General features: G+C 41.4%; 2 protein-coding genes across 2 annotated transcripts; both read left to right on the top strand.

Annotated features, from left to right (window-relative positions):
- Positions 1–247: 247 nt before the first annotated feature.
- rbm7 (RNA binding motif protein 7) lies at positions 248–7,288 on the top strand. The gene is made up of 5 exons (XM_050064756.1): positions 248–442; positions 764–926; positions 2,878–2,953; positions 5,984–6,077; positions 6,333–7,288. The coding sequence occupies exons 1-5, from the start codon at positions 350–352 to the stop codon at positions 6,687–6,689; spliced, it is 783 nt and encodes a 260-aa protein (XP_049920713.1). The 5' UTR covers positions 248–349; the 3' UTR covers positions 6,690–7,288.
- A 3,224-nt stretch (positions 7,289–10,512) lies between these two features.
- Positions 10,513–21,206, top strand: barx2 (BARX homeobox 2). Its single transcript, XM_050064749.1, has 4 exons — positions 10,513–10,990; positions 15,938–16,247; positions 19,081–19,165; positions 19,515–21,206. Exons 1-4 carry the CDS (start codon positions 10,804–10,806, stop codon positions 19,797–19,799), a joined length of 867 nt encoding a protein of 288 aa, XP_049920706.1. The 5' UTR covers positions 10,513–10,803; the 3' UTR covers positions 19,800–21,206.
- Positions 21,207–22,084: the final 878 nt, after the last annotated feature.

Raw genomic sequence — 22,084 nt, 5'->3', positions numbered from 1 at the left:
TGCTACATAGCCCCCTGAAACAAAACTCTTTATCCCCATATATTAAATATGACATGTATTAACCGACATTATATTTATTACAGTGACAACGCGTTTACATTCATCCTAACTGCAGCAGTTTCACCATTTGAGCTATTTCAGAGACAAATATAGAACATTTCCACCACAGATTATCATACCGTGTTTCATGTGTCGTAAAGCTCCTGCTGTTCATAACGACGGAAGCAAAGGTGTGACGGCATTTCACTTTACGGCAGCCCAGGCCTTCCGGTTATATTCCGCAGAGCGCTCTTTACGCTAAACGTTAGCATTAATTTTCCTGCAGAGTGCCGCTATCTGTTCAAATACAATGGGAATAGAGGAGGAAACGGACCGGACGCTCTTTATTAGAAATTTGGATCAAAGAGTGACGGAGGAGCTTCTGTTTGAACTGTTTCTACAGGTGATGTTGTCTCTAACGTTTGAGAGAGAGAGCTAACGTTAGCTAGCAAATGTCGAGTCCACGGATAATGCTAACAAACCGAAAGCTACTCAGCGTGAAAATCTCCTTAAAATGTAAAATTATGAAGTGGCACACACTATTACAATAAGTGTAGCTTCTGTATGTTAAACCGTTCTGTAAGCGTTATGTTGTGGACACAAGATGGAAAATTTTAGGAGAATGTCTTGTATTACTGACGGCAGCTAGCGTTAGCTTTAGCTAACTGCTAGCTGTTGTTATGGTTTCTACCCTATTAACGTCGCCAACTGCTTGTTTTTGCAGGCAGGACCTCTCATCAAAACCAAAATTCCAAAAGACGCGGATGGGAAACAGAAGACATTTGGTTTTGCAGTTTATAAACATGAAGTGTCCGTGCCGTACGCCATGCAGCTACTCAACGGGGTATCGCTGTATGGAAGAACCATCCATGTGCAGTTCAGATCAGGTGAGTTGTTTTTTAACACGCTTTGACAACTTGTCATCGACACACAACATAGAACATATTAATTTAAAGCTGTTGAGTTACATTGTCAGACACATATTAAAAAGCAGCCTCAGTTTTTGTGTATTGGCAGACATTTACGTCACAGAGGTAACCACCGGTTTCTCTAAAAGGTCATTACTCGGTGATGTTTAACAAGCCTGGGAGGACATTTAAAAATACTCGTAGCTGCTCTGGTGATATTTTCTGAATCTCAGAAGGCTCCTGTGAACACCTGGTTAAAAGAAAAATCATCCGCCGTTTGATCATAAAGTTTTTTTTAACCATTTCTCAAGTTGAATTTTAATTATTTAGCGGATGAAAGATGTTTCCAACCAGATGGTTAAAGGAGTTTTTGAGGATACTAGTGATACTTTACATTCACAACCGAGATAAGTATTGTAAATGTCATTGTAAAAAAAAATTATTTGTCAAGTGAACAACTGTTAGAAGAGCATTCATCACCCTTAATTCATTTAAAGAGCCATGGCTACCTCTGTGACAGGAATGTATGCTAATTATTTCATTAAAGGTACAAAGTTAACTTTATACAAAGACTTGCTACTCTTTCTGTGATGACTCAATGAAAAGTTAAAGCAGCATAGTCACATAAATCTTAAATGTACACAATGCAGGATATTCCTAAAAAGCTATGTAACAACTCATACAGAAGCAACCCCTCTTAATCATCACTCATGACCTGCTTAAAGTGTGTGGCGACACATTTTTCTGCAGAGACTCTGCCCTTTGCCTTTGATTTATTGTGTCTGTGCTTGGGACATTAACAGGCGTGTACCTTTTTAAAAAGGTAGCCACCAGGGGTCTCATTTTTAAAACTGAGCTTAGGTTTCATACTAAAAAGTTAGTATGGACAAAAGCTGAAAATGTTGTGCACCAAAACAAAATCACAATTTCTACAGTCAGGCTTCCACCTCATCGTATGCGTCACCAATTTCCCATCTCCAAAATGTTTGTAAGCATGGCTCAAAGTGTCTCCTATCAAGTCTGTTTTTATAGATCACAACTTTTCAGTGGGAAGTGGCATGTGCCTCTTTCAGGCCTTGTCTTGTGCGTATGCAATGTTTATAAATGAGACCCCAGATGCCAATGTTTTTCTGTGAGGCTTGGATGCCTCTTGCCGTATGCAGCAGGCATCAAAGAGACACGGCACCGAAAAAAATGCAAATATAGTGAGATGAATCACCAAATGTCTGTGACTCTGGGGTTAGCTTTTACTTTCACTTTCACTGGTGAGTGTGTTTTCAAACAGACAACCCTGCACAGAGTACCTTTAAAGATGTCCTTTCACTTTATTTCCAGACATTTAAAATTCAGTTAATCTTGATCCAGCACTGTGGCTCGTCAGAATGTGCTAAAATTAATTAATTTTTATGCCATGACAATATATTGTATTTGCACTAAAGTAAAGAAATTAAACGGACAAACTTTTAAATAAAAGAGAGGAGTAGCTGTGATCCATTTAATCCCCATTCAGGTTTACATGACAGCTAAACCCACGGCAAGTTTGTCCAATTTCAGATTACTAACACACTTGGTGCTGCCAGCAGTTAGGGGTATAGTGTCTGCTCAAATGCACCTCTGCTGCTACCAGTCACTCGATAACATGGTCTGCGCTGGATTAGAAATGGCCACCCTCCAGTTCCCGAGCCACTACAGACTGAGCTGCTGTCGCCCCCATACAACTCTACAATTACACTACATAACTGTCTGCTTTTAAAGCATGCCAGTTCTGAGTATCCCTCTGTTTAGTTATTTAAATATGAATCACACAATGTGACACAAAAGTACAAGAATGACGTTCTTGCCCAGTATGTGTGGCAGTTTTTTTCCCCAGTCTTTAATGGTTTTGTCCTTTGCTAAAGAACTGTGTTTTGTTCCCTTTGCCCCACCACAGGTAGCAGTCATAGCAGCAGTCCGGGGAACTCACAGAATTCAAGCCCTGCAAATACCCCAAATCCGCATGGCCAGAGGTAAGAGTGTCTCATAGACAGTCTGTCCAGCAGAGCTAGGAACAAAATCTGGTGACCATCAGCAGCAGTAATATTACCTCAGCTACTGGCCCTTCTCTGTCTCTGTCTCAACTTGAGTAGACTTTTGTGTCCCTCTTGTTTTGCAGATAAAGCATCTTAAAATGTGGCCCTAGCAGTGATTTCAAGTCAGGCAAGAGGCCTGTTGCTTTGTATTTGGAGTACTTTGAGCTACCATTTTGACTTCCTTGGTGCTACAAGGTCTCATGGAGTCAAATACATCTATGTTGGGCTGTTTCAAGCTGTCTAAGGGGATAAAACAAAATGCTGTTGCAGCCAATTTTTTTCCTTCTCATTTTCCAGGTGAATTGTATAACGTGTAAATTAATCCAAACATTTTTTTTTTCTTCATAAGCCTAAAATACACTTTTTAAAGACACATCTTGGAAGCAAGTCACAGAGTGTAATAATCTGTGCAACATTTTTCCCACATATAATAGAATATGGTACCATAATAACGGTAATGGCAAACGCACACCTTGTTTTTTGGACTGTGAATGGAGACCTTTGGTAGCCCAGTTTGTCAGCAGTTAATAATTTTGAGGAATGGCACTGCTGTATATTTGTAATTGGTACCAGACTCCCTGCGTTTGTTGAGTACGTTCCCAAAGATGCTCCGTCCTTATTGAATATTACTTAGACATGCAAGTTGTTGACGCTCTTGGCAGTGCCCTGTGCACAAAAACTGGAGCTCTGGCAAAATATATGGCGTGAAATGGGATTGGAGTGGTCTGTATTTACCCATATAGACGACTCAGTGTGCAGTTGTTTCCATGTTACATGCCAGATTTCATGCAGCAGTGCCTGTTTATGGCATTTGCTGGAAGACTTGAAAGTATTGGCCCTGGAGTCAAATTAGGTAGTATCAGACCTGCGTTTGTGTGTGTTTTGTTTGCAAATCTTGCATTTTGTGGTGCTTAAATTATGTGAATTTGTTAAATTAGAACTGAGAAAAAAATAGCTCTCAACATATTTACTGGAAAACCGAGATTAGACGCAGTAGTTTAAAACAACTGATCTTTCTTGTTCAGTCCACGCACAGACAACACCAGGGACCTGTGTCACAAAGTATGATTAATGAGGTAGCCAGTTTCTGTTGATCTTAACCCAGGGTTTCTGGTATCACCACCCTGGCTCACTTTTAACCAGGGCAGATCACCAAGGCATCCTTTGTGACATGGTAGGGGTGTATCGATGTAGTCTGCTCAAGTTACATTACAATGCAGTGTTCATAGTTACTTGATACAGTAACATTTGACTGAACCTAACCTGATCTAATCTGACCTGAAATAAAAACTTAAATATTTAACTAAATATATTACCCTCTTACATTAAAAAAAACAACAAAAAAACCCTTGCTTTACTATATCTGCATCTCTACAAAGTAAAGAGAAAAATGAGTGTCTGGAGGAAAACTTCCTCAAGATAAAGCTTACATTTCTGTTAAGATAACATTGTCAAAATACAGTGGGTGGCCACAAACCAAACTTTATGACTGCTGCTGTGCACCTGATTTAATCAACATGAAGTGGCACTGAAGCATACAAAGTTAAAGTGAAGTTGTTAACGATGGCCAGCAGACACGCATGTGCACCAGTCAGCAGGATTTGAGGTCAAAGTCTGAACAATCCACTGATTGCAATGTAAGTTGCAGGTCAATCAAGCCTCTTGGAATTGGATCAGCCTTGGCTTCATAACAGTGCTGATGGACTTGTTCACCATATAATCCAACGCAGATCTTGGCACTAGGGCTGCAACGATTAGTCGACTAAGTGATGACTAATCGACTATTAAAATAATCGGTGACTATTTTAGTAGTCGACTAATTGGTTTGAGTCATTTTTCATAGAAAAGTACTATAAAAGTACCTCAAAATACTCCTATTGCAACTTCTTATGTTCAAATATTGGCAGCTTTACGCACTCTCCCATGACTGTGAACTAAAACCCTTTGGCGTGAGTATGAAACAAGACATTAGATGACACAATTTTTGGGTTTGGGAGAGACAGACCGACATTTATCAACATTTTAACACATTTTTTGAAGAAAATCAAATAAATAATCGACAGATTAGTTGACAATGAAAATAATCGTTAGTTGCAGCCCTACTTGGCGCTACTCTCAGGAACTCAAAAAGATGACCACTAGAGGAGAGGAGAAAAAGACAAATTACAGCACTGTATGTAGTTCAGAGAATCCCAAGGACAGTAACCCTCCAGGTGTATAAATCCCCCCTACATGAAGCATTTAAGGAGGAATCCCCTCTTTTATGAAAAATGAATTTCAGGCCCCGATGATAAATGTTTGTGTGTATTTACAGGTATTTCCTTAACATTTTACAGTAGATCTTTATGATTATAACTAGATTGTTGGATCACACATAATCAAAACAATATATAACCACTGAAGTATGGGCATGGGCCAATCACCTTTCAGTTATATTGCCATCTGTATTAGTGCCTTTGCTGACTTGGCTGGTTTGAGGGCTGGACCTTTATCCTCCCAGTGGCTCATTTTTATGCCTCTCTTGCACATCCAGCTGAATATATATATGTGGAGGTGACTCAGAAATATATGTATTTTTTATAAAGTGATCCTAAAGAATGTTAAAACACATGACCTTTCCATATATGCCATGAGGTCAAAGAATGAATTAAAATCAAACTAAAAATAATTCAAAGGTGGCCTGTTATGCTTTTTGTAATTTGTCTCTCTTATATACAGTGTTATAATGAAGGATGATCATATTAAATGTGGCCAAAGTTTCAAATAATTAAGTATAATAAGTTTCCAGCAATTTTTTCTACTCTGGCTACATTATGATGTCACAATGTGCTGGATTTCTTTATATGGTCAACTGCTCCATAACGTAGCCTACACTGCTAAATGAAGCTACATGCTAACATCGGGGGACGTGTAAAGTTGGTTGCTGGTGTTGAAAACATTTGACATTGCTTTGCTTGACTCTTCCAGGACCCCGAACCAGTTCAGCCCTCCTTCCTATACTCCTTCCCACCAAATGCAGAGGTCCCTTTCATCTCCCGATAATCTGCAGAAGCATGTCATGGTAACCTTTTTTTTTTTACTTTTATGATGACACAGCACCACACAGTCATGATAGATTTTATGGTTCCTATTTTAATACATGGCGTGTTCAGACCTGCTCTTTGCTTGTTTTTATTTAAACTGTGCCTCTGCTCCTCTTTAACAAGTGAAGAGGTGTCTACACTGTATAATTTGACAGGAATAGAAACAAGCTTTTTGGCCTCAGTGAACCGTATAAAACACGGGTCATGTTATCTGTCTTCTCCTTCATCTGTAGATGAACAACATGATGTGGCAGCTCCACCTGCAGCAGCTTGAGCAGATGAACGGCAACTTCTCCAAGCCTCTGCAGAGGCAGACGTCTGCAGGTGGAAATTCCGGCGGAGGCGGCTCAAGGCAGCACGACAGCTCCCCCTATCGGCATCCATCCCAGACGAACAGTGGTAGCAGAAATCAGCGCTACGCAGATGACCACGGTCAAGGCCGTCACCAGCAACACGGCCACAGCCGGGACAACTATCACCATCAGAACGACAGGAGCGCCAACCGCCACCATGACAGCAGAGGTGGCAACAGACATCACGATGATAGGGGTAACCGTGGCTACCAAGATAACAGATGGCGACGGTACTGAGACACCGGAAAGACTTCAATTCTTCACAAAATTACGGACAGCTCACTACAACATGTCATAAATGTTGACAGACTCACATGTATACTCAGGTTGTTTGTACATGATCCTGCTAGTTTGAAGATTTGATATTTTATGCCTTAGACAGATTTTTGTTTACTTTTAAGGCATTTTTAAATTTGTACAGTTCGTCGTGTGAGTTTTTCCTCACAGATGTTTTGAGCTAAGAGCAAGGGCAGAAAAAAATCGGACATGACTGGTGGTCATTTTGGAAGTATGAGGAAAAAAACATGTATTTAAAAAAAAAGAAAAAAAGATTTAGGATATTGGCAAGTTTTTATGTTATGCAAAAAGTATTTAAATGGTGCTCCTAGAAATTCTTCAGGTACTTTGCAAAAAAGAACAAAAGTTCCAGCTAAAGATTCCACCAGCACCACTTTTACGGCGAGAGGGCACCATCCTTTCTTAATGTTATATCTATTGACCTTGCTCTTTCTAAAAAAAACTGGCTTTATTTTATTTTTTTATTCTGAGTCTGTAAGACAAACTGTTTTAAAATGGAACATTTTCATTATTATAAAGCTCCTTTCATTTGATTGTCATTTTGATTGCACTGTCTTTCATGTGGCCACAACACAAATGCCTGGGTCTTGACTGTACATCATGAATGCTATTTACAGCTCTTTGTGTATGCACTAAGCTAACTAAGTGAGCTATTGTATGTTGATGCTACATGCAGTAATGCATGCACACATGGCCTTATCTGCACCTAAAAATGGCCCTGGGTGTAACTAATATGCTTGTGCACTGGGTTATGGAGTAATCTACAGGTGGCGCCACACACATCCTTTTATTGAATCAATTAAGATGGTAAATATAACTGAGCCACATGATCAGCTCCTACATTTGACCTTTCTATTTAGGATGCCTTCAAGTCTTTACATGGATTTGACACCCAGCCTGCTCACTTGACAGCACACAATTATGTTAAGGTTTATTTCATGTTCCCCACCGTTGAGCACGGTAGTATCTCTGTTATCTTTTATCAGAAGAGTCTTAACACCACTTTGCAAATGGCGCAGGTTTTTGTCAATTTGCAGATGTGAAAGAATTGTCCCATCCCAGAATTAGCAGCACTTTGATCCTGAACATCTCATGTTGCGATCAGCCTTTCGGCGTTGATGCCTTGGTGTCTCTGTTCGGACTTGCTTACAACGAAGTGATGATCAAATCCCTTAATGTCCGCGTCAGGGTCATAATCTACCCTTCCGAAAGTGCTTATGCCACCGACACAGGCTCCCCGCGCTGTATCGACAACTACATCCCCCAATAAATCTCCCGGTGTCCAAAAGTGGAGGTGCATTTGCACCCTCCGCACTAAGCTCTGTGTCTTGCCTGTAATCTGCCTCGTGTCAGATTGCATCCTGATGCTCTCAAATCGCTCTAATAGAGAGTATCCTCTGCTCGGTGTCAGTACTAGGAAGGCCCTTATTACGCTTCTGGCTGTGGCATAACTCTTTTAATTGGTTGATCTGGCTGGCGTCTCCAGCCCTGGAGCAGGCGGATTAGAGAGGCCGCTCAGTAGCCGCTCCTGTGTGGACTTATATAGAAGCGTGTCTGCTGAAATGATCCACTTCCAAACATCCAGAGACCCTCCCTCTGTAGCAGACCCGCAACGCAAACCACAAGTGACAAGATGCCTGCAGCCCTGAGTCCCGGATCTTGGCACCACTTCAGGTCGATGGGTTCATAGTGCCACAGTAGCCCGAGATATAAACTAGGCCTAATTTAGTTAGTCATAGTCTGTGGAAGAACATTTGGAAGAAGCCCACGGGCCTAACTGCACAATTTCCTCTGTAAAAACTACCAGAAATTACGCTTCATGCAATGTAATGAAAGAATAATTTACAAAAAACAATTATCAGAAAAGTATAACATTTTAGTTTAAATATTTTGTGTTTAAAATTTTAAGGTGAACTTTTAGCACCTCTTTTATATATATATACATTTCTGTATTGACTTCCCTCTGCACCCCCCTCAAAGTAAAATACACTCCACAGCAGTTGTTCTCATCTCCCCCTCTTTGATCAAGCCATCAAACCTCTGAACAAGAAGCCGAGCTTTCCCATGCACAGCTCCCATATTTCCTCCTCCATAATCCTCCCACACTTTGAACACGACGGCTCCGGGAGACACGAGCCTCCAGTGAGTTGCACGTATTCCCAGTGCTTCTGATGATAATCGGTTCCCCTCCTGAGGACACAGACTGTACTTGAAACTCTACCTACACCGGGGGTTCCTCACGGGATTATTTGTGTTATATTATAGTTAAATTACAACCTGTAAATAGTTTAAAAAAAAAAAGACACTTTTTTTATCACCTCCTCTATTTAGTTTCCAAAACAAATGGGCTGCCTACTCAAAGCTGCAACACCCGAAAGAGTTTCCACAGATAGAAAATAAGAAAATAAACAGCAATTTGTCATATAAACATCACTAAAAGGCAGATTTATGGAAAAATAAAAAATGCAAAAAAGGTTTTTGTCATGGTTTCCCCTGTCAAGTAAACTGAACGTGCCAGTATGAGAGGTATTTCCTCACATTAATGTCAGACTCATCAGCCCGGAGCCGACACTGATACTTTCTCTTAAAGCCTGTCTGATTTGACTGCAAAATAATATTCATAAAATATATTTTTATCTTCGATTAAAACCCTAATGTGTGCAAAGACAGAGCCTGGAATATAAACTACAGGTGCTCCTGCTTTTATTTCGCGGCAGCCTATTTTATTTAAGATATCAAAAAGAGAGATATTTCTACTCATTCAGTGTGCATTCACGCCATGCGCGCGCACTCAGTTGTTAATAGTAATTATAATAATAATAATTTATGACTGCATCAGTTTCCTTGAAAACGACATTTCTGACTTGGCCTTTAACTGCAGCTCTGCTAACTGAGTTTTTGCTTCTTTAATAAAAGTAAACTAAATGTTGGTGTTTTTATTATATAGGAACAAGAACAACCATATTTTGCGACAAATATTGTTGTTATTTTAATTATTATTATCACGTTAAATACTAACAATATTACACAATTTAAATAATGATCAAAATAAAGTTTACATGGTTTACTTTGTCATTCTAAGTGTAACTAAATGGACACAATAACGTTATTAAACCGACACAGAAATAAATAAATAAAAACAAAGAATTAAAGAAAGAAAGACAAAGGAGGAATGAGAGAGAAAGAAAGAAGGAAAGAAAGAAAAGTATTTTTCCTTGTGTCATTATTAGTTTAATTCTCCTTTTTTTCAGCTTAAATATTAAGTTTAAAAAATAAACTGAAATGATAGACTGTGTGGACTAATGCACGTTTTAAGCGACTTTAAAAAAAAGTTCATTTAATTAGAAAATAATTCACAGGCGGGTAATCAATAGCTAAAATATTAATAACTGATAAAGTCAAATAATTTAACTTGAACGCTTTAAACAAGAAGCGGCACGATTTTAGCTCCAAATGACTCATATCACGAGTCTTTCGATCTGAAACTTTAATAGCCTGAATATTCCGTCTAAAATTGACTATTTGTATTGATTAGGCTACATTAGTTTTATTTTTCTGTTACAATATGAGCTAATTCACAACTTCTAGAGGGGAATTAACAAGTTGCGCAACTAATATGTAAAATAAATCACAGAGAGAGAGAGAGAGAAAAGTTTTCAGTGGTGGGGGAGTGTTTGGGAGGTGGCTATGTGTATGTACAGTACATGAATGTATCTGTGACAGAGAGACAGGGGAGGGAGGGAGCAGGGTTAGATGGAGCAGCAGAGATGTGTTCAGGGATGGTTTATATAGCAGTGGGTGTGCGCACAGCTCGCACTCAGTTCATTACCACTGTGGCGCGCTGCGCAGCTCAAGTTGAAGGCTACTGATCTCCACCACGACACTTGAGGGAAAGCTTAAACTGCATTCTGAAAGGCAAACAATGAATTATTCAAACGCATGAACTGCAGCAGTCGCGTGTGCCACACGGTTCAAGCCGCACAACGTTAGATAGTAGTGAACAAAAACCTTATATTGCGCAGCGACGACAGCGCACGGCGCACAGGGACAGATCATGCACTGTCAAGCCGAGTTGAGGCTCTCCTCCCCCGGACAGCTGAAGGCTGCCAGGCGGCGCTACAAGACTTTCATGATTGATGAGATCCTCTCCAAGGAGACTTGTGATTATTTTGAGAAACTTTCACTCTACTCGGTGTGTCCTTCGCTCATTGTTCGGCCGAAGCCTCTTCATTCATGCTCGGGTAAGAGGACTCTCTTTTATATGTGTGTGTGTGTGTGTCGGTGTGTGACCAATTAAGAAACAGAAGAATAGATAAACGTAACAAGGCAGTTGTTTCAATTTGCAGATTTGTGGGAAAGCGAGAAAAGGTTATTTGGAGATCCTGACACTTTTACGCATGAGATTAATGCCATTATTAGAGGGATGTTGTATTTAAATTTAAAAAGGATGACACATTTTAATGGTGCATGGGTCAAGAAATGTGAATTTACAGTACAGAGACTTTACAACCGATATCAGACGGGTTAAATGTACATTGTATTTAAGTGTGTGGTGGGTTATACTGGTGACAAAACTTGTGTAGTGCCAAAAAGTTGTAATAACAAATAATTCCCTCTGGCTTCACTGTGCGTATGGGAATATTTGTCACCATTACATATCCTTATTTGCTCCTCTTAGTCATTTGAATTTGTAGGTGTGCATCAGAAGTATCTTTACATGAATCACAATTAATATATGCACGCTTCCTCCCAAAGTTGCAACACCTTTCTCACTCTGTGCTTCACATTATAAATCACTGCAGCTGAGTGTTTAAAATCAAAGACGTGCGGTCGCCTGAGCGAGGCTTCAGGGCTTTTGCTGAACTGATGAATGACTGAATTGATAATAGTTACACATAAAGGTCAATGGAGTGGCAGTGGGACAGATAAAAAAGTGAAATCTTACTCTGGAAGCCAGTGGTTACTTTGCTTCAAACTGTATTTGGTCTAATTTCATTTTAGTAATAGTTATTCTTCTTAACCAGAGGCCTTCCTTAATGAGTTTTTGTGCTGCTGGACATTTAAAAATTGAGATGATTGTATCTTGATAGTGTTAAAAAGTTACAGCGAGGTTGGTCACACCACCCTGCAAAAAATGAATTATACTGCACACTGATTTATCATGATTGACGTGGACGGAAATACAGAATGCAAACTTACAAATGCTTGATCCAATCACTGCACTTTGAAGCTGATTCCCTTTGAATGATAATCCCTCTCCTCCCAACTTTTACAAGCCCCATGAAGTGCTTCCTCTCATTTTCCTTTCAGTAAGATGGTTAGAATTACCCAGATCCCTCCATGAGAGATTGATTGACAGACTGACATATTCTGCAGCCTTTAGCTGTGTCTTGAAGTTGTCAAAAAATGACCAAAATAGCATGACAAAGCTCAGCTGGCACAGCACATGCTACCTTGTCAAAACAAAACCGATTCTCAATTGTAATTCCAGATGAATCCAAACAACTGAAAGGCTACTGCACACTCTAGTAACCATTAGGATAATTGCTCCAAAGTCTGAAATAATAGCCACTGCAATTTGATGATGACAGCGGCGGAGGGTTAAAAATAGGCAAAGCGATTCCCTCATCCCTCTGATATGGATTGGTGTATGTGAGAGGGCACTATGACTGGGCTTTGGCACCCCTCTGTTCGGATGGATAGAGTAACCCGCCCTGCATATCAGAACACTGTGCCCACCACTTATTTGTAGCTGCGGGGGTGTGAGACACAGTATATTCCCTAACATCAATGGCTTTTAGTGCTGGATATAGAAGCTGGCAGGCTTGCACGTCCTGGGCCACAGAGAGGCGGCTGGCCCCTGCGTGGTCCCTGAACAGTGAAAGTTGACTTCTTCATTCTGCAAAGGAAGGGATGCTATAACCTCCTGCGACCAGTGGAGGCCGCTGAAAGACAGTGATGCCAATAATGTTGCCTGGAGGAGTTGACGACAAATTAATTGTTGGTTGTGTATTGTTTATTACTGGTATGCCACTCAAACATACCAACATAATTGTCTTCCTGTGTTTTGTGCTGTGACACTGTATTGTGAGTCTCAGTCTAGTTTTAATTATCTGTAATGAAATACAGAGCGTAATTATGTAGGGTAAAAGTGGCTAATAATCTTGGAGCTAATTCTCTGTCAGTTACAGCGAGATCAGAGACAATGAGACCTGACCTGGTGCTGAACACTGAGCGACGTAATGGCAGGTTACAATATTTCATTTGGAGGCCCATCTCTCAGCAGGACCCAGGGCAGGGCTTTTAGTGGTGCTTTCTGGAAGAGGTGAGAGAGATTAAGATCAACTGTGGCGTAATCTCACCTGACAGCATGATGAAAAATAAAAACCAAAAAAACGAAAGCAGCAGTGTGTGCAGCCCGAGGGCCGCTGCGTACTGGTTTGGTACTGGCTGAGGGCTTACAGCAGAAATCCAAGTGAGCAAAAGGGTTTTCATCCCATCTTAAACCTTAATCCACTGCAGACAATAAAGTCTCCCATTAAGCATAAAGCCGGCTTGAGAAGGTTGATTACACTCATGTCAGCACACACAGGCAAGTATGCACACACACAAAGACAAAATGAACGCACATCTTCCATCTTCAGGGAAGGATAATGTTTGACAGCCTGTCACCTCCCTGTCATTTCCCACTGCCATCAGATTTTCCTATCTTGACAGAGCATCAGTGATAAATCAGTTCTAAACTACAGGCCTACAGGAGCACCAGCGTGGCTCAGGCAGGGTTCAGATTAAATAGTTAATGTCTACGTTTAATGTAATGCTAGACGCACAGCTTCAGCCGCAGAAGTTTGTCAGTGTGCCTGGGAAAATACTGACAATTAATCTCCTGACACTTTCCTTCTACCATTTGTTAAGGACTGACATTAAATTGCTCCAATCTGTCATGTTCTGAAGGTGAATGATTCTAATTAAAGCAATGCGTTAGGACAGATAAAGGCGCTGTGTGGCCTGTTGCCCTCCCACACAGGTAGTGTTTGATTTGCGCTTCAAGGACAAAGCCAAAAAAACAAAACCTGTTTAATTGAGTAGCTCCTTGGCTGTCACCACACAGTTCATACCCAAAACATTCACCTTCACTAGTCATAGCTAAGCAATGAATCATCCATGCAGCATCCCATTGACAAAAAAAGAAGTATAGATGCTATGATAGGGAGTGAACTGGTGCAGGAAATATGGTTCATTTAAAAAGCCGTGTGTCGTAATAGCTGCATGATCAACAGAGTAAACTGTTGGTATTAAAAGGAATGTTTAACAAACGGCTCCTCTTGATCTATTCTCAGCGGGTATGTCTTCTGTAATGGTCCCCAGAAGCACTTGTGTCGGTCCTTACATTCCGACTGTGATTATCAACAGTATCAGTGTGCTTTTGCACGGGGCTGAGTTGCACCCTTGCAGCTACTCAAACAGTTTATTTGTAGACTATTGACAGGACACTGGCACTTGTCAACAACATGTCAGAGAGACAGCTTCGCTGTCAGTGGAAAGTCACCACGACGGCTGACATTTCCCTCTCTGCTGTCTCTCTCCGGCGCTCCCTCAAAGGGACTGTCCGGAGACAACTTCAAGCTCTCTGTTGACAAGAGATTTCCTGACCATCGTGAAGACAAACTGAGATGTTTTCCGCCGCTGTGACACAAGTGACACTCTCCCTTCACTGTCGTACCTCATGTGAAATTCCTCCTATAACAGAACATTAGATGTGGTGATTCACTGATATCAGAAACACTTACACAGAGCTGATTCGCAGAGAGAAAAACGGAGAGCGACATAAATGGAGAGCAAGAGAAAAAGGTCTTCTTGTCTAGACTTGTAGCGATAGCAGCAATCTCACGTCGGAGGATTAGTGATGACCTCAGCGCCTTACCATGATGTCATGATGAGCCCAAGGCAGTGTCTGGTGTGTCTGTGTGTGTGTGTGTCTGACTGTATGTATGTGTGTCGAGCAACTGGGCCTACCTGCATGTGTACTTGTGTGCAGCACTTAACACTCCTCATGCTTGGCTTACATCTAATAGTGGGGTACAGTGTACACCGTATGTGTAAGTGTTCATGTCCTTTACTGTTAGAGTAGAAACAGAGACATGCTCAACCTTCTATATATATGTATATACTTCTGATAATAACAGAAAACAATCACGAAACAGCAATAAAAAAAAATCAACATCTGCCTTTATGTCTCCTGTAGTCATTGGTGCCTGTGTACATGTGTGTCTGTGTGTTTCTTGAGGTTGATGAGAGATTAAGGAGACAGCTCCACCACAGACCAGCAACACACATGTTGTGTTGTGTGTCTGTGTGCGAAAACCTCCTATTTCTCCTGCTCCATTGCAGCCTTTTATCTCTCCTATATCTTCCCCCTCCATTCCCATAATCCCCTGCCCACGTCCTCTCTGCTGCTCCTTATCAGCCCGGGCGTTACAGTCTGCCCCGTGCTCAGTTGGCTTGTAAATTTTGGTCAAGGGATTGATTTTATATTTGAAGCCGTAAGGATTTTTTCTGGCAGATATTATATTCACTTTGGTCGACCTCGCCGCATCCTCTCGGCCAACCTCCTGGTCTCCTTCCCTCCCATCTCGGCTCCAGACAAGTGTTGGTTTTTTTATTGATTCTGGCGTCTCGCTGCTTCTGTCTGTGCTGATGAAGAGCAAAAAATGTGTGTGTTTGTGACTGGGTAGATGTGTAAGAGTGAGGGAGAAAAGTTTATTAGCTGAACTGTTTGATTTAGTTTTGGGGGATTTTATTACAGCTCATTGTGTGCGTGTGTGTGTACATCATGCTGTCAGGCTCGGTGTGTGGTTTTGTGCTGGGAAGCCGGTTATTATTTAACAACCTCTGAAAAATAATCATTCATTTGAAGGGTTCAGAGGAGCGGTGTAAAACACAGTCTGCGTCATTGGGATCACAGCCCTCTACATGGAGGAGGTCAAAAGCAAAACACTTTTCACAGCAAACACAGGGCGATTAAAAATGAACCTGTCCAAGCAATTACAGCCGGTCGATAATGGTACAACCGAGGTGAGAGGCACATAAGAGCTCACTAAAAACTCCCAGTGATTCAAAAGGATATAATCTTCCTCTTTTTACACTGCATTTCTCTGTCGACTGACGCACTGTCTCTGCTCCTCCAGGCTCCTCGTCACTACGCGCCTACCCTCTCCTCTCGGTGATCACGCGGCAGCCCCCCAACTTGCCCTTGCACCTCCCTCAACCGTCATCTCCGGGCGGGGTCCCCTCACACCTGCTCTCCCCGCAGCATCCACGAGGCTCCGAGCCCTCGCCCAGCCAGACGCCCCTCAGCATCAGCAGTGAGTCAGAAACGGAGCGCAGCACGCCCCGCCTGAAGAAGCCACGCCGTAGCCGCACCATCTTCACTGAGCTGCAGTTGATGGGCCTGGAGAAGAAGTTCCAGAAGCAGAAGTACCTGTCCACACCTGATAGGTCAGTATAGTTGAGATACTCACATCTGATTGGATAGGTCTAAGTAGTCTGTTGTACATGCAGGAAAACACACACCAACTGCACAAAACACATTAAAATAAGAAGGTAAATCATGCCTGCCAACCTCACAGCTACCTAAAACAAAAAAAAGAAAGCAAACTACCGATGTGTAAAACTAATACCACAGTTCTAAGATTTCAACCTGATGTAAAAAATTACCAGAGTCGTATCAGCGTCACTCAACTGTGACATTTTGATAACCTGCCTACCTGGCATACAGAGCGTTTCTAAAGTACAGTACATGCACATGCACATGCATATGGACACACACGCACACTCCCAAAGCCGCAACTGCAATTATCGAGCAGTGGTTAACCTAACATCATAATTTTTGATTTATCCTGTGGGGAATGTCTCATGTAATGTGAATTTGTCTAAGCCAGAGCATTACCTCAGCATTCTAGTTGAGACAAGAGTAACGTTTTAACCCTGAGCTCTCGAACAGCAGAAAGCCCCAACAAAGAAACACTGCCTTATTCAAGAGAGCGAGGACGGGGGCCAACACAAGCAAACAGAAATGTATTACATTGATTTACTGCCAATCATTTCACACATGTGCAGGTGTATATAAAGGACACTGCTACAATAAGATGAAGTAATCTACATGTTAATATCTGTGTCTTAAATTCCATGCTGCGGGTCATTTTTGGGACCTGACATGAGGTTAGACTATATTTTCCAGTTTTATTGTGCGCCTCACATTTATATTTGGCCTGCAGGCTGCTTTTCCATTATAAGCCAGAATAGTATTGAACCGTATACGTTGTAAAAAGCTTTCCATCACATGCACTGAATTTCAAACTGCTTGTGAACCTTTGCATCAAGCAGAGATTGGATGTCTGGTACACTCCACCACCATTACTCATCCATGTTTGTGTCATATGTAGATACGGAGAGTACATCAGCAGCGATTAAAATCACAAATAACTGGCTTCACTTACAGTGCGTTCATGCGTTTAGACATGCAACTAGCTACACAGACGTCCCATGCATTGTATGCTCCTTGCAATGTATCTGCTTACCACATCTAATCTGAAAAGACATTAGCATATTTGGAATAAACCAGATTTATTTGTCATTCCATTTACGTCCTATCCGTAGGGAAAACTCCCACGATGCATTATTAAATATATCACATCTTGGCTTGCCTGGAGCCGTTGGAAAGGCGCCATGCCTCATCTTAAAGCAGAAGCCCTGAGGCTGAGCACAACTCAGTGATCAAAACCAACCACCCTTACGAATGGCTGTGCCAAAATACTGTGTCCTGTCAAAATATCCGATTCTGACACCGTGTTGAAAATTAATTAAATACCCAGCTGGCGGAAAAACATCAACAGAGAAAATCCCCCTTTAAAGCCCGACATCAAAGGTGCGGCGTGCTCCCCAATTTGGTTTGTTATGATCCAAAGATAACTTTTCTTTTCTCTCCCTTTTCTTGGCTTGCAACCTCTGTGGTTTTGAGTTGAGACTATGCGCAGGGGCGAGAGGATCCTAAACCAAAAATATCCCTGAAAAAGACTTTTAATTATTGATATCACAGAGCAATAATGATTTTTTTTGCAGCTCACAATTATAATAATTAGTGTCTTAATAATCTTTACTGTCATCATCATAATCATCATGAAAAAAGGTTTTCAGTTACACCCAAGATTCCCTTGTGAAAGGTGCGGAGGTAGAACAAAATGGCGGTCTTGCAGTAGCCTGAAGGGAGGAACTCAAATACTGTTTCTATTGCTGTGAGTGTGTGGTTTCTCTTCATTGAGAACTAATGACCATAAATAAGCGGGGTGTTTTCCTTTTCTGCAATTACTTTTCCTTGCCTGCAGTTGTTGAACTGCTACAGACTGGGGCACGCATGATCGTGGAGTTTGATAGACAGCTTGATTGCCTGTATGTCTGGTGCTTTCTGAGGCGCAGACACATACACGCACACAAAAACCACACACAGCCCTTTATGTGTAAGGTATAAGGTTATGCAGAGGATCCCTTGAATCTCCGGGGTTTGTTGTTGCTCTGCTTTTTAGATTCTGTTCACGCCTTTTCTCCGTCTCGGCTTCCACTTTCACCATCAAATGGAAGTCAGTTCCTTTCACTGGGGGGTTGGTGGTGGTGGTGGTGGTGGTGGGGGAGGGACTCCCTTCATCTGACTGTTAAAGACTTTGAGAAGAGCAGGGAAGAGGAAATCTCATTTTAAAACTAACTCCCAGATAACTGCTCTTTTCCTTTACAAATGGCTGCCTTGTTCACTTTATCTGTCTCTTCCTGATGTATCACATTACACACCGTCCAATAGCCCCATTAGTCATGGATCAACACATGTGGTGGATGCATTCAGAATTCTCTCCCAACAGCTCCAATCGTCCGGCTACAAGCGCCGTGATTGGATTACTGACCTCGGTACAGATGTTTCGAGCAGTGTTTCCTGAGCTGCAGGTGTACAGTGTCAAACTCGAGGCCACTAGCAAATCAGCTTTGATGTGAGATTCAAAGACTTAAGAGTGTAAGAGAGGTCTTATACTGTACTTAAGCCTGCAATGCTGGCAACCTCTAGGCATGGAGCTGCATTATATACCTGGTGGAAAGGTAAAAACCACAATTAGTGTCAAGATTCTTATCGTTTCTGGGGAAAAAAGACAGGGATTCTACCTGGTCCTTTCCAAGAAAAGTGCCTATTAGTTTAAAGCACGCATGCTACATACCCTGTTTAGGTTACCCCGATTGCAGAAAGCACATAAAAAATTCATCTAATGTGCAGTTTTTTTCTATTTTGCAGGTTAGACCTGGCCCAGTCACTTGGTCTCACACAGCTCCAGGTGAAGACATGGTACCAAAACAGGCGTATGAAGTGGAAGAAACTGGTAAGAGACAGTTAGCAATGACTGTTGGAAAGCCTTACATGTTCCTTTGATTTCACTGCTAACTCACTGATGCATGTAATGCTGATCTGAGCTATAACATTGACAGAGGTGAATAGCACAGGAAGAGAGGGTGTGGTGAGAGGTCTGACCGATGATGACGGCAGGGAGAGCAAACACTTTTGTAGCAGGGTCAACAAAAAAGACCTGAAATTAAAGACGAATGAGTGCACATGGGGGCAGCCAGCAGCCATACGTCTTCTCTTAATTACTATAATAGCGAGCATTGCCTCCGACTGCTGCCATTTATTACCAGGAGGAGTCCACTAAGATTGCCTGTGTGTTATTCTAGGTGCTCAAAGGAGGTCACGAGGCCCCGACTAAGCCCAAGGGAAGACCCAAGAAGAACTCAATTCCTACCACGGAGGAAATAGAGGCTGAAGAGCGGAGAATGAGGGAGGAAGAGGAAAGGATGAGGAGTGTGACGAAGGAGGCGGCGCTAGCTCACGGGGGAGATGCGTCTCAGCTTGAACCTCAAGATCTCAGCTCAGAAACTCACAATCCGAGCGCGGCGCTCAAGGGATCTGAGCGAGAGCCGACACTCCCCATGCAGTCAGAGACTCGCGCAGCCAGCTAAGCAAGAGCAAAACCAAAGACTGATGCCAACCTGAAAACAAATAGTGCCTCAGGATCACTGTAAAAAGCCTGTGTGGTGTGTAAAGCCATTTGCTTTAGGGATTTGACTGGAAACATATTGCTGGAACCCAATCTTTACCTAATGTAGCCTTTTTATTGTTTTGGTGTATCAGAAAATGTACCGTACAAAGAGCTAAAATGCATAGACACTGGTTGCACTGGTAAAAATCTGGCCTTTAAAAAGTGTATTTGAGCAGGTCCCTGGTATAAGGAGTGTAAATCTGTCCAGTCCAAGCAGGTCAGTCAAAGCAAAACACCACATCACCTTACTGTGCATTACAACCATGAACGATCACACACACCACTGACCCTCCAAGCTGCCTCACATAGTGCATGTGCCAAAAAAGACAAGATCTGCCTTACTGTACTTTCTCTATGTATCTCTGTATTATAAGCCACTTCACTGCCAAAAACTATCATATTAAATGGCTACAGTGCCTTGTTGGTCTCAGAGGAAAGCTTTTAAAGTGTTGATAAAATAACTATAAAATGCAAGTATATTTTTTACAGTGATTTTTCATTACATGTGCCGTTTTTTGGAGACAGAGTTGTAAAGTTTTGAAGAGCACTTCTGTGTTTACATTGGAGTTCCTCTGCAGCTTTAAGGTGCAAAAATGTGTTCACTATTTGGTCAGTAAAGCTTGCATTTTTATTTTTTTTCAATCTGAAAAGTCAATATTTCTGCCAAGCCATACACTGTATTATACTGTAGAAATGTGTATAAAGTATAAAATATATGGTCTTTTCGGATATATATGTAAAACAGTATTTTTACTGCTGTTTTAAATTGGATTAAATAGTTTGTATGTACAATGTTACTGCCGTCCCTGATCTTTTTTCTCCTTTCGTGGGAGTTGGGATGACTCTGCTTTCTGCCACGAGGCCACTAAGACTCTTAAGCTGTCAGAGATTCTCAGAGGGAATAAATCATAGCCTGTGCCAAAGATGCACAGCAAATGCTGAACATTTAAAATCTCGAAGACCTTTTCAGCCTGCAGGCTTCGCATAAGTACCCCAATCAGTATGTTAGACTTGCATTAACATAACACTGTCTTCAACTGCCTGTCACCGACTTCTCCGTACACTTCCAGCTCTATTTTCTTTCCTTGCAAAGATTTGTAATTAAAGAGTTTCACTTTTTTGAATTATACAGATTTATTTTTATTTGTTATTGTTTCATATGAAAAGTGCAGTATTTTTCTGATGTAAATAATAATACTTGTTTGGTAAGCTTGTTTGCAGTTTTTTTTAGGTTTGTGTACAATCATTTTTACTATATACGAGTGTGTGTTTATGTATTTAAATGCACTTAATAAAATAGCAATCATTTAAATTCCATCTGGTATTATTTGCTGCTACTGTCCTGGTTTTGCATGCTCTGTATGCAACCGGATATTCTAACAAATTGTTTTGGTGTGTCTCTCATGAAAACAATCAACAACAATTAAAGTCGCCAACAGGTTTCTTTGGTATGACTCTGTCTCAGATAATTCTCAGATGCACTGTCACGTCATGCTAAGTGTGTGTAAATCAAACAGTTACAGTAGGCCTGTCAGGCTGGAGTTCAGGCAGATCCATTACCGAGGAAGCTTTTGAAGATGTATTAGCTTTAGTCAAAGTTCGCCATAAATCACATTCAAGAGAACAAAGCATTTAAGCACTCTGTGTTGTGACATTTATCATCTTTATCTGTACAGCAAACAAGATCGCCTGCAGTGCACCTGAGGGCTCCTCTGTGACCCTGAGCGAGTCTGAAGTGTATTTTTAGTGCCTGATACCGGACATGGATGGTTTGAAGAGCAAACAGTGCAGGTTTGCATTGTGTAATGTGTACTGCGCTTTAACGCCTTGTGTAAACATTCTCAAGTATGCTTCATATGTGTGCACATTCAGCAGCAGAGGCCCCGACACTTCGTGGAAGTATGATTGAACATTTTGCTTTTTCAGTCTGACAATAAACTTGTTTTGTCACGGGAAAAAAGTCAAAACATGCCGTCTTTTTCCACAGAACAGGCGATAGAAGAGAAAACTTTTCCGTCTTTACTTAAGTCTTTTCCTGTGCAATGCATATTTGCTGATGTAGCGTCTCATCATTCTTGTTTCTGCCTTATTAAAAGCATGATTATAAGCACAGCAGGTGAGTGTGATTACAACAAATGCGAATATGAACATACATTAATGGGATCTGGTTAAGATTTTGCGGACTTCTGCGGAACAGTGCACAAT

This window comes from Epinephelus moara, chromosome 2 (assembly GCF_006386435.1).
Source record: "Epinephelus moara isolate mb chromosome 2, YSFRI_EMoa_1.0, whole genome shotgun sequence".
Lineage (NCBI taxonomy): Eukaryota > Metazoa > Chordata > Actinopteri > Perciformes > Serranidae > Epinephelus > Epinephelus moara.
This window is presented reverse-complemented; position numbering and strand designations above follow the sequence as displayed.